This window comes from Gekko japonicus, unplaced genomic scaffold, assembly GCF_001447785.1.
Source record: "Gekko japonicus isolate JY-2015 unplaced genomic scaffold, Gekko_japonicus_V1.1 scaffold135, whole genome shotgun sequence".
NCBI lineage: Eukaryota > Metazoa > Chordata > Lepidosauria > Squamata > Gekkonidae > Gekko > Gekko japonicus.
Window position 1 is genome coordinate 1,603,754 of NW_015175359.1, and position 13,076 is coordinate 1,616,829.

A 13,076-nucleotide genomic window follows, 5' to 3' on the forward strand; every position below is an offset into this window, starting at 1 on the left:
ACTCTTCTCCCCCCCCCGGCTCAGGACCCACTGATCGGCTTCCCCCCCGCTCTGGCGGCGAGGTCTGAGTGGCTTCTGGCCACTCGGGCCTCCCAATCTCCTCCCCCCCCGTCTTGGGCCCGGCCAATCTCCTTCCCCCAACCCACCCCGGCTCCAGCGGCGAGGCCTGAGTGCCTTCCAGCCGCCGGGCCGCCAGTTCCCAGAGCGTTCTCTGCGCATGCGCAGGGAAGGCTCAGTTAATTTTTACTTTTTACCTAATTTAAATATTTTTTTCAACTTTTAATATTTTTCTGCACACCTGGGCATTGCACCACATGTGCAGGAAAATCTCCCTTCCCCCCCAGGTGCCCACGATGTGCGGATTTAGATATCCGCGCTGAGGGGGCAACTTCGCTATTAGATATATAGATGAAAGCAATATAACAATCTATTAACAACATAAAAACATCACTCAGAATGTTGACTAAATGGAACTTCCATGTTCAAGGCAAGTGATGTGGATTTTCTGGAAAATATTTGAATTGGAAACTTCCAGTGCCTAAATAAAGTGTGATCTAATTTAACATGTTTATTTAGACAGAAATCAAAATAAATTAGTCAAATCTAAACAATACTGCATGGTAATTTTTTGTTCCAATGGCAATAAATAAGTGAACTGAAATATTTGATGGGGAGAGGGAATCAAGTGTTGTTTAAATGTTACATTAAAACAAATCCAAAGCTTTATGTGGAAATTATTTTATTGGAAATAATATTTGTAAATATTTAAAGACAGTATTGCAAATAGTTCCTTTACGCGGTTTAAATATAAAAAGAAAATCCTGCAGGCCTTGAAAACTGTTGACCCTCTGATTTTAGCACACCCTACCTCTTTCAGAATGCCAGATGATGTGTCATCCAAAATGCTCCACGTGTTTGCCGGCTACTTGTGGCTTGCCTACAGAATATGCCACTCATTTCTCTGAAGCTTTTTGCCGGGACAAATTGAACTCTCCCGGTCTGCAGCTGAAAGAGCCAAGCAGCAGTTTACGGCTGGAAGGATGGATGAAGGTGCCAAGGTACAAACGTGAGTCTCTGTGCTAAAATGCCAGCCTCGCGCTGGTGCTGCTGCAGGAGGAGCGCTCCGTAGGCTTAAGACGAATCTGCTGAGGCCATTGTTCTTGTTGCTGGTGAAATTCCTGCATGGTTAGCTGATGTTACTAATTCTCAAAACCTTGACAGAACCTCTAATACAATTTTATCCCTTCTTTCTTCTGTGTTTTCAGAAATAATAAGCGTGGACAGCAGGGATGGGACAGGAAATACATAGTTTTGGAAGGAACGAAAGTGCTTGTTTACGACACAGAAGTACGAGAAGGTAACCAGTTCCATTTGATTTAACTTGCCTGGCTTGTCTGACAATGTGTGCTCTCTCCATCTCTTCATGCAAAATTTTGTCTTTCACAGAAGTCTGAACACGAAGGGAAAGACAAAATTTTCTAGTTCCCTGGATTTCAAACTTACCTTCAAGTGATTCCTTCCACGTGTAATTTCCAGAGAGAGCCCCTGAGCATCTCAAATGAACTTTTGTGCTAGATGAAGGATTCTGGGGCATATTTACATCAGACAGCCCGGACTGAGATAGATGTTTTACAGAGACAATGCAGTGCAGTTATCAGGGTATTGGACTTTGCAGGGATGGGCGGGGAGGCCAAACAGGCCTGGAAAAGAACATAGTTTGCAAATATCTTGTTTGGTTAGAATTACAGTTAGTTCAAGCCTTCTCAGTGTGCACTTCTGCTTTCCTCCCCTTCACTCTTGGGCCCCCCCCATCACTGCCATGATTCTCATCTATGTTTTCATTTCCCTTTCATGTTGTTCTTCCATTTTAACTTGGCTAAAGCTGGACAAAGGCCCATAGAAGAGTTTGAGCTGTGTCTTCCTGATGGAGATGTCACTGTCCATGGAGCAGTGGGAGCTACTGAACTGCTAAATACAGCTAAGACAGGTGAGGTTAAATAGAATGTCACCTGATGGATAAGAATGCCTAAAGCATCCGTTTCTAAGTGGCTGCAGTGGATCCAGATCTTCTGGCAGCTACCCTTTTAAAAATGTGTTACAATCTTGTAATGCATAGATGGGGAACTTGAGGCTAGATTTGACTTCCAGTGCATCTCTATCATGCCCCCAGTAACTTGCCTATTTTACACTATCCATTTAACATGCACGACCCTGCCTTTGGCCTGACCCCAAACCTCATTTTCATGGGCCATAACAGGAGTGTGTATATGTGGAGGTGGGAAGCTGAAGAGCTTCTTCAACTTGTGCATTTCCTATGCCAAAGGCTCCTGTATATAGCAAATAATAATAATAATAATAATACCTCTTTTGGGGTTGCAATATGGGTGTGTGATGCTTTGGGTATATATATATATATAACATATATATATATATCTGTTATGAACTTGTACTGAATTTTTAAAAAATTAAAAATGCATGACACTTTTCTGTGTTGGGAGGCTGAATTGTAAGTGTGCTTGGTGTTTTTCTCTGAATGTACATATTTTTAGAACACTTTACTTTCAGCACAGGTTTACAGCAGGGGTCCCCAATATGGTGCCTACTGGCACGTTTCCTGGCAGCCACCAAGTGTTCTTAGAAAATGGGCGGAGCTATATGAAGCTGTTGCCTAGCAGGGCTTCTGATTGGCTGTGCAGATTAAAGTAATGTCGTTTGATTGGCAGCTACCTAAAGTTGCGGTTTTATTCTCTCTCGCTCTGTTTTCTCACTGTATTCTCAATTACCCCTCTTCTCCCCTGCACTTGGGCTCCCTCTGTGTGTTTGGCTTCACCTTCTGTGGCAGCCATTTTGTGGTTGCACACACCACCCTGTGTCAAAATTCCAAAGGTGCCTGCAGGCTCAGAAAGTCTGGGGACCCCTGACAAATTACAGTCATTATCAGATTGATGGCATTGTCACTTGTGTTAAACCATCTCTTGTTTTAAAGAATAAATAAAATGTGCACTCCAGAACATGAGATGATATCTTTGCACTAATGCAGTCAGAGTTCCTTTTGGCTTGGCTTCAGTCAGGGGCCAAGCTAAAAGCTTCAGTGACTGTGTGGGTTTATGAGAGAGAGAGAGAGAGAGAGAGGGATCATGTTCAGCAGTGGCAGGAATGGGGTGCCTTTCTTACGGCTCCTGCTTCTTGTTCTTCCCTTTGATCAGCAGAGTCTCTAAGGTATAAAAATAAAATCAACGTCTCTCTTTAATGAGTGTTCCTATTTATGGGGATCCTTAGATCTGGATATTTTTTTCCTTTGTGCGTGATGCTATTTTTGAGTTGCATGTGGCTGGAAGCATGTCAGATGGAGGGGGTGGGGGAGAGGTGATGTTTCCTGTCACAGCTAGAGCGTGAGTTCTTGTCTGCAAGTTGGGGTGCTACTTGTTTCATAACTTAAGGGGATGGTTAGCATTCTTTTAATCCATTTTCAGATCATGGAAGGTTCCTGTTCTGACAGCGCCCTCGCTAAATGCAGAGAAATGGTCTAATGAAGCAATTTGGAGCACTAGTCCAGTTCATGTTCGTTATTTTTTTTTCTTTTTTCTTTTTAAATGTTAACATCTTAGATGTGCCATATATCTTAAAGTTGGAGTCTCATCCCCATACCACTTGTTGGCCTGGTCGGACCCTCTATTTACTAGCACCCACTTTTCCTGATAAGCAACGCTGGGTCAGTGCACTGGAGTCCATAGTCGCTGGAGGCAGAGTTTCCAGGGAAAAAGCTGAAGCTGATGCAGTAAGTATAAGCAGGGATATAGCCGGGGGTGGGGGGAGAAACAGGGATGCCACCACTCAGTGATATTCCAGCCCTCTTTTCTGGATTTTTCCACTTTTAAAAGGAAATAGAAAAAGTAAGCCTTTTAGTATACAAGAGGTATAAGGCAGTATTCTAGCCCATTGCCAAGTATTGTCTTAAACCAGCTTCTCACTTTTGGCTAACTTAGTTTAAATCCATTAACTGCAAACGACTGCTTTTAATGAACACTGTAGTGGCAATTATTTAACTAAATAAAAAGCATGACATTACTTTGATTTAGGTGCTTGCCGTTTAGTTCACGATGCTCCTTCAGGGTATTGTTAGGTGCTCCTTCTCTTCCCTCCCTCCTCTCCGTACATGTGCCATAATGTTTCTGGCTATAGGTCTGAATACATGATTGCTTAATTCTAACCAGACAGGAGAGAAGGCAGACCTGTCCTCGGTATGGTTGAGTGGAAGGAACAGATACGCTCATGTATCTTTTCCTTTGAGCAGTGGGGAATTTGCTGTCACAAAGCTGGAGCTCTAAGGAGGAGGAGATTTGCTGTTGTCCCTTAACAGCCATGAAGGGCTGCAGGCACACACTGGAGAGGCTTGGATTATGGTAAAGCAGATAGGATGAAGGATTCATTTGCTATCCTTATATCTGAGCCACCTGTTCTGTAAGGACATGTAGCAGGTCCAGGCATCACCATAGGTTCTTCATAGGCGGAATTAAAGTAAGTTTACTTCTAGTCATTTCTGACTTTTCCTCCCTGCTCTCCCTTTCTCATACACAGAAGCTACTTGGAAATTCTTTGCTGAAGTTAGAGGGGGAAGACCGTTTGGATATCAATTGTACATTGCCCTTCAGTGATCAGGTAATGGTGGCGTTCAGTACCTTACTAGTGCAGTGTCAGCCTGGAGAATAAACAGTCTAATTTCTTATAGGGAGAATGAGCTTAGTTCTGGATCTCCTCTTGAAGTTTTCTTCTTAAATTAGCTGGTTATTGCATTTATATTTAGCACCTTTGCAGCATCTTTCTGCATTTGTTGACTAATGTATTTATAAATTGCATTTGTAGGTAGTTCTGGTGGGTGCAGAGGAAGGTCTTTATGCCCTGAACGTATTGAAAAATTCCTTAACCCATGTCCCTGGGATTGGTGCAGTCTTCCAAGTGCACCTCATCAAAGACCTGGAGAAATTGCTCATGATAGCAGGTAGGGATCAGGAAAACACATTTCCCTTTTTAATGGCAAGCTCTTACTAGCTTACTCGCTAGTGAATTTGACCACATCAACTTGCCCTGTGACTACTATGGTAAATGTCACTCAGAAACTCCTGTGGTTCCTGAAATTGTAATGTGCATTGTTCCCTTTTGCTTTCAACCATATCTATGCATTTAATCCATAAGAGTTAAAAACTTGCCTTTTAAAAAACCCCTCGGATATTAGGAAACTGAATTCTGTAGCCAGTATCACTTTGCACAGCATTTCTGCACTGTTTTGGAATTGCTGCATACGTAGAGCCCTGGTTGTCCCTGAATGTTTGGCTAATTTTTTTCTAGTGCATGTGCCTTTGCATTTAACAACACAGAATTTCGTCTGCAGGGCATATTGTTTGGTTTTGGAATCATGCTGTTTTTGTAAGACACTTCTGTTGCTTTTGGATGTAAAAGTCTTGAACTCTGTTTTCATATCTGATCCTTCGACTTTTAATTGTTCCTGCCTCCTGAAGTTTAATTAATAGAATGAGTTCTAGTACTAATGTGACTAAATTAAGGTACATCTTGCAACCCAAACCATAAAGATACGGGCAGAAGGGGCCAGGGAGGGAGAGCTTTATTTCCTTTGCTCCTCCGTTTTGCTGCTTGGTCAGAGTTCTCCTTGTTTGGCTTAGATGCTGTTAACATGTCTGTGGTGCTGTTCTTACTCAGGAGAAGAGAGGGCTCTGTGTCTTGTTGATGTGAAGAAAGTGAAACAATCTCTGGCCCAGTCCCACCTGCCAGCTCAGCCTGATGTTTCACCAAATATTTTTGAGGCTGTAAAAGGATGCCATCTTTTTGCTTGCGGCAAGGTAGGATCTCCAAGCTCTGTGGTCATCTATTGGTAGAACGATCCCAGGAGCTTTTCGGTGTCATGTTGGGGGGACTTGCCAAGCCTTGTTTCAGACCATTCATTGCATTCAACAGCCAACTGGCATGTATGCCTGTAATAGTGGCTGTGGAGCAGGATGTGCAGGGTCTGCTCATAGGGAGTAGTGGGAATACTGGAGCATCTGCTGTTGCTCATTAATTTTGGTATTAGTAGTATATTAATAAGGTTGGTTAAATGATACCTTGGTCAGTTGCACTGTGTTAAGCTAGGAAGCGAATTTTGCCTTCACTGCAGCAGTGTCCAGGGATGGGCAAGAACTGGCTGATGAACTAAAGTTTGTCACGAATTTTGTCCGGTTTGCAGTTTGTGAAGCGATATTCACAAACTGAAGAATCACCACAAACTTCCACAAATTTTGGTGCCGTTTGTGGTGATTCAGAAGAGCATAAAGCAGGGGGATTGTCCCCTTTTGCTTTCAACCCCTGCTTGGAAACCCTTGTTTTCTGCTCCCCACGGCTTTTCATGGGGAGCACAAAACGGGGTTTAAATAGCTCGGTTTGCTCATTATACTCTCCCCAGCTGCAATTGAGGGGATTGAAAATTTAGATATCAGTATTTAGGGGAATTGTCCAATCTGTCTGTATAACCGTTGTATCTACTTGGTTACATATTATATATTATATGCTTCCTATGTGTAATTCTGCCATACGATAAATAAAATAAATAGTTTGCTTACATTGGTCAAGATGCTGATAATGGAATGAAGGCGAAACAGAAAGGAAAGCTGGAATAACATTGTTTAATTGAGCAAAGTTTGAGTCCAGTGGCACCTTCAAGACCAACAAAGTTTATTCAAGGTATAAGCTTTCATGTGCTCACAAACTTCTTCAGATACAATGAAATGGAAATTACCAGTCCATACATAAAGGTGAGCAGTAAATTAGCATACAGCATAATGAAGATGTTTAACAGTTTGGTGTAGTGGTTAAGTGTGCGGACTCTAATCTGGGAGAACCGGGTTTGATTCCCCACTCCTCCACTCGCACCTGCTGATGTGACCTTGGGTCAGTCACAAGCTCTGGCACAGCTGTCCTTGAAAAAGAGCAGTTTGTGTCAGAGTTCTCTCAGCCCCACCCACCTCACAGGGTGTCTGTTGTGGGGAGGGGAAGGGAAAGGAGTTTGTAAGCCGCTCTGAGACACCTTTGGGTAGTGAAGGGCGGGGTATAAATCCAATCTCTTCTTCTTCTTCTTCTTCTTCTAACAGAGTCAAATGCCGAGAGTGATCGACTGAGACCCTGCCTTTACGCCTCCATCCCTCTCCTCTCAAACATGGAGGCGACCTGACAGCATCTTCTTCTTTGAAGTGGGGCAACTAACTGGCTGTGCAGAGCTATCCTCCCTGTCCCCCCAGACCAGAGAAATGCATTCCAATCTACCATTCCAAAATACATTACATTCATCTGTTCATTATATTACATTACAACCTATTATTCTAATCTATTATTCCAAATAAGAAATAAAACTGTTGGTCTTAAAGGTGCCACTGGACTCAAACTTTGTTCTGCTGCTTCAGACCAACCCAGCGACCCACCTGAATTTATTGTTTAACTGAGATATTAGCAGCAATATTTCTTTTATGTAAATTTAGATTTGTTCAGAAATTTCTTCCAGTTTCAGTTTGTGTAAAAACCGGAATCCTTTGGGACAAGAATAACTGTGTTGACCTAAACAAATAGTCACTTTAATACTTTACAAGCTAATGCTGACTATTTTTTCTCTCTTGTAGATTGAGAATGGGCTGTGCATCTGTGCAGCCATGCCCAACAAAGTGGTTATTCTGCGCTACAATGAGAGCCTCAGCAAGTTCTGCATCCGGAAGGTAATGTCTGCTAATTCCATCCCATCAAGGAGAGCTGCTGCAATTGCAGCAGTGCAGGGACAATGTTAAACTTCCATGATGTTAATGTCTTTATGTATGTATGTATGTATGTATTTGATTTATACCCTGCCAGGGCAGGCTCAGGGCGGCTGAGTATCACAGCCACAACAACATGCTGGTCCAAGAGTTACTTAGTAGTGACCTTTTAGCTTCCTGCCAGTATAGACTGAGAATTGGGAATTTTTTTGTGTTCATTCTTTTGGTTTTTAAATTGTATTCCAGAGAACCTTGGATAAAATAAATAAATTTCCTCGGAAGCCAGTGTTTCCTCCATGTGTAGATCCCTAATGATGGATAAGCTTCCTTGGTACATAGCTTGCCCATTCTCCGTCATTCTGTTCCTGCTTTGTGCAGCTGCAGAGGAGAATGTCTTCTAGAACACAAACTCGTTAAATACAGAGCTCTCCTTGTGCTGCCTAGAATACATGGGAGTGGGTAGTGTCTGTGGCCAAAGAATTGGGTGCAGAAAGGATCCCTTAAATTAAGACTTCAAATTAAAACCACTGGTCCTTGGCAGCAAGTTGTACCGGTGTCTATGTCAACACAATCCAGATTCTGTGACTAGATTTAGTTACTGAAATTCCTGACTGTGATGAATCAGGATAGCACGTTTATTGCCAGCTGAAGTTCCTAAGCAGTCATCAGTGGGAACATCATAATAGAAACAAGACTCTACTGCTAAAGTTCTAAAAAGCACGAATGAGGGTTCTGAATCAGTTAAAAGGCTTTGTGATTCTGAATGTGGCACTTTCATTATAATACCTCAATTGGAGTGTTGTGTTCTGTTCTGGGCACTGTAATTCAAGAGGAATATTGCCATTGGAAGGATGCAGTGAGGATCTGAAATCCTTCCTGTCTCTGAATCTAATGGGATGTTATTTCCAGTAGCACCCCTGAAGCATATTCCTAAAAGTGAGATCATATGAGCCTTACATACCAAGTCTAGAAATCCCAGCTCTGTGGTGCATTAAGCGATTGAAGCCAAACAGATTCCAAGGGCAGCCACCGCCTCTGACCAACAAGCGACGTATTGTATTGGGTTAACCTGTCTAACCTAAACTTGTATACCTTTGCTTTATCTTTCTCTTCCAGGAGATTGAAACTTCAGAGCCCTGCAGCTGTGTTCATTTCACCAATTACAGCATCATCATTGGAACCAACAAATTTTATGAAATTGAGATGAAGCAGTATACCCTTGAGGGTAGGATTTTCTTGCTTATGTATCAGTTCTTACTGAGAAAGAGAGAATGCATGTGGTGGGATAATTAGCAGGCAATGGCTATTACCTTCCTAGCTAACCTTTCTGAATCAGTTGGTGCCCATGGGGCAAAACAGTCCTCAGGGAATCGGTTGACCCATGCAGATCAAAACTGGAGGTTGCAGACAACATTGACTCAAAAGTCAAGGCTAGAGCTGGTATAGGTCCAAAGGGGCAAGGCAGCAGCAATAGCCTTCCTCCCACCAACCCCTATCCCCATCCCAGGTGAAGTTTTCATTGTGACAAAAAATTCCTAAATTTAGCTTTAAAAAAATCAAACAGCAGTAGTGTGATACACCCTCTGATAAACTTCTGACTTCTGTAACAAACGTCTTGCTGAATAATACACATGGAGTATGCCTCTTTCAAGTGAGGCTGAGGCTCAGTGGTAGAAGATCTCTTTTTTGAACTGAAGGTCCCAGTTCAATCCAATCCCTGGACTATCTTCTGTTTATAGGTAATGTGGAAAACCACTACCTGAGACCCTGGAGAGCTGCTGCCAGTCAGTTTAGATAATATTGGCCTTGGATAGACCAGTAACCTGATTCAGTATAAGGCAGCTTCATGTATGAAAGTGGATGTTTGTCTGGTTTTAATTAAATGTTTTCCAGACAAGGGTTTTCATTGATCCATACTGAGTTAGGAGATGGAGTGACTGTGCTCCAGCAACCTTCCCTGATACAGATCTTTGTGTCCAAAACTGTATGTGAGGATCTGTGTGCTCTCACCCACTGAACAGATGATCGGGGGGGGGGGAGCGATAGAGTGAACTTCGCAGACGTCATTTCATAAAGTGAAAAATCCCAGGCTAGCAGTTAATGAATTTTAATGTGAAAGGGAGACTGATCTTATCTCTCTTCCCATGATTTTAGAATTCCTGGATAAGAATGACCATACCTTAGCTTCTGCTGTGTTTGCATCATCCACCAACAGCTTTCCAATCAATATCATTCAGGTGAATCCTACAGGGCAGAGGGAAGAGTATCTGCTTTGCTTTCATGGTAAGTCTGGCAGGTTGCTCTTGGCCTGGCCTATGCATGTCATGTGCAGTCCAGGATTCTTCTGGCACTGATTTTGAGGGAGTGATGTGTCCATCATGGTGTAGTTCAAAAACACATTATTGCTCAGTAGCCAACTGGTGAGATTGTAAACAATAAAGGATGTTGCCATAACAGTTGTTTGTCCTGTTGGGTCTGGTCAGGATTTTGTTGCTGTTTTTCTGGATAGTATTATGCATTATTCATATAGCAACTAAAGGGCGGGATGGTATCTCCAACCCCTAAGGTAGTATGTTTCAGAATCTCACTAATCTTTAAGTTAGGGCACCCACAGTGATGTTTCCTGTGTCAAGGAGCAGTGGGAAGTATGGGCATAATTGTGCCCCTCTGTGGGCAGAAAGGGATATGAGCAGTGTGTTCTAGCCAGAGAATCCAGAGCCATGTCTCCCTCCCTACTGCTCCCTGGCACGAGGAGGAAGGCCAAGTGAAAAGTGCACCTTCCGGGTAATAGATTTCTGCATCAGAGGGTGAGAAGTGTGCCACTGGCTTCCCTCATAGTGGGTTGGTTCCTGGGTAAATCACTCAGAGGAGGCTAAAATAATGAGTACGGGGATTTGGCAAAAGCATTTAGCAGCCTGCAGCTCTATTTGAATATGCTGGATGCTGCCTCAATTACCCATTGTTGTTGCTAGATTTGAAATAGATTAAGGGGAATTCTCTTGGACCATGCCATTTTAGAGCCTGCATTGATTTATTAAAATTCGGTCATTTCTGGAGTTCAGAGTTCATACATGGGCTTTTCTTGGGTGCCCAGACCTGCTAAATTTTGAAAATATCAAGTATATTTTGGTCCATGCTCTAGGCCTTTCCAAAGTAATTTATTCCTCTGTCCAGTATAATTTGCAATTGCTGTTGCATTAAGAATAACTGAATTCCTGACTCGTGGCAGAAGCATACTTTATTTTTTCTAAGAATAACCTATTTGTAGAGGAAGACTTGTGGCAATTTAAAAGATGTCAGAGATCTACGTTTATCTGATGACCCGTAGACTTTGTGGAGTAGGTCTTTCCCACTGCTCCCTTCTGCTGCAGCCCATTGACCTCGTACTCCCAAATTTTGTTCCTGGGTCCAACAGACCCTCAGGCACAGCCTGAGGGACAAAGTGGGAGGTCTGTAATTGGAGGAGGGAATGGGTCGAAATTGCCACACTCTCTTCCGAAGACTTAAGTGCCCTTACGTTTTTAGAACTATGGTTGAATAGATGCCATTGTGGCATCATGGTCTGTAAGATGCCACAAATGTCCTTTCAGCTTTTGCTGCAACAGACAAGAGCAGTAGCTGCATTAGAACTTGAGCAGAATTGGGGTTGGCTGTACCTCAAGGCCGACAGAGGAGAGTTCCTAAGGCTTGGGGGGGGGGGGAGTCAGCAATTTCTGCTTGGCCTTCCACTAGTTGTTGTTACTGCCTAGAAGGCAGAACAACCCATTTTCCTGGTTTCTTCTACTCCAGGCTTCTTTTAAAAACAAGCAAACAAGAAATGTGCTGCAAGCCACAAATGCCCTACATATAGGGCTTTCTAAATTGCAGCCTGGGGGAGGAATGTTGCAGGGGTTTAGAAAGCCCTGTAGAGTATGCATGGTTTGCAGCACTGATCAGAGGCCTGTGGGAGAAGAGTCAAGGAGGCTCTTTGGGTGTGGTGAATCCTCAAAATGAGTTGAGATGGCACTGAACAGAATCATTGATTCTCTGCAGAGTTTGGTGTCTTTGTCGACTCCTATGGGAGGCGGAGTCGCTCAGATGACTTGAAATGGAGTCGCTTGCCTTTAGCATTTGGTAAGTCCTGTGTAATTTTTTTTTATCCATTTCATTGCACCGTGTTCTGGGTTCTGAAATGCTGCAGGATTGTAGAAATAGCTGATAAAATAGTCTCTCCTTTTTTGAAAGAAGCCGCAGCACAATTTTTAAAAAGAGAATATTGAGTCTAAATGGACACATTGACCTTTCCGGATTAAGAACCAAAAGTGATAAGATGTGAAAAATTAATTGGAGACTTTATGACAGTAGAATTTTTTACTGTACCTTGAATATATCGGAAACTCTGGAACATCTGACCTTTTCGTGTCAGAGGAAAAGTGAGAACTTTTTGCAGTTTATAATGGATTTTGTAACTTGCTTGTGTTTGATACTTAATGGTATGGATGTTAGCATAAAAATTGTTAAGCATCTTAAAGGAAGAACAACCTAGTAGGGCCTCCAGGCCAAATCTGCTTCCTAATTGCAATTGCCAGTTTAGAGGGGCAAGTGCAGTATGTGAAGGAACTGGCAACTTTATTATTCTACCCCACTACTTTGTTTAGTTACTAGATCTTCAAGGCAGTTGACAGTCTTGGGATGACAGCATCCGGGGTATTAGGCCAGGGATTTGGTAATGGGACTCGCTTTAGCCCACCATCAACCATCCTTTCCTCAAAGAGACTGTTTGTAAAACTACCTAGAACACCAAACCTTATTAAATAGTTGGGTATTCAAACAACATGTTAATGAATTTTACTGGCGCTTGAACTGTCATAAACTGTGGAAAGTGTAGATAGAAAAAATCAAGTCAAATATTGGATTCAGGATTCAGTGAGCACGCTAAGAACCTTTCCGCAAACAGTAAGATTGCTTGCATAAGGATTGACTTGCATAATTCATTTTTGAATGACGACGCTAGGTTTCCTTGGAAGAAGCTGGAGTATTTCAGTGCAGAGGTGACAGCTGACTACTCTCTGGCTTTTGATGATGGTGGATAGGGTGGCAAGAAGAGATCTGGATAAGCAGTAATTGTGTGTGGACGTCAGAATATGAATGGGGAGGGGCTGAAGTCCAAAGCTCCCCCTGCAAATACCAAAGCAGTTAGAAAAAGAGCTCCACAACCAAAAGACTTCGAAAATAGATTTTCATTTACATTAATGCCACCAGAAAGGGGTGGGTGGGATGGATACATACAGAGATATATAAACATAG

General features: G+C 42.7%; 1 protein-coding gene across 2 annotated transcripts in view; it reads left to right on the forward strand.

The window, feature by feature from the left end:
* The window catches only part of CIT (citron rho-interacting serine/threonine kinase), a 144,577-nt gene that overhangs the window by 125,903 nt on the left and 5,598 nt on the right, over positions 1 to 13,076 (forward strand). For both annotated transcript variants that reach the window (XM_015425327.1, XM_015425328.1), the window contains 11 exons: positions 878 to 1,058; positions 1,266 to 1,357; positions 1,883 to 1,987; positions 3,609 to 3,778; positions 4,579 to 4,659; positions 4,864 to 4,999; positions 5,716 to 5,855; positions 7,662 to 7,754; positions 8,907 to 9,015; positions 9,945 to 10,073; positions 11,823 to 11,903. In XM_015425327.1, coding sequence (XP_015280813.1) covers positions 878 to 1,058; positions 1,266 to 1,357; positions 1,883 to 1,987; positions 3,609 to 3,778; positions 4,579 to 4,659; positions 4,864 to 4,999; positions 5,716 to 5,855; positions 7,662 to 7,754; positions 8,907 to 9,015; positions 9,945 to 10,073; positions 11,823 to 11,903 — 1,317 coding nt within the window. The remainder of the gene's footprint in view (positions 1 to 877; positions 1,059 to 1,265; positions 1,358 to 1,882; positions 1,988 to 3,608; positions 3,779 to 4,578; positions 4,660 to 4,863; positions 5,000 to 5,715; positions 5,856 to 7,661; positions 7,755 to 8,906; positions 9,016 to 9,944; positions 10,074 to 11,822; positions 11,904 to 13,076) is intronic.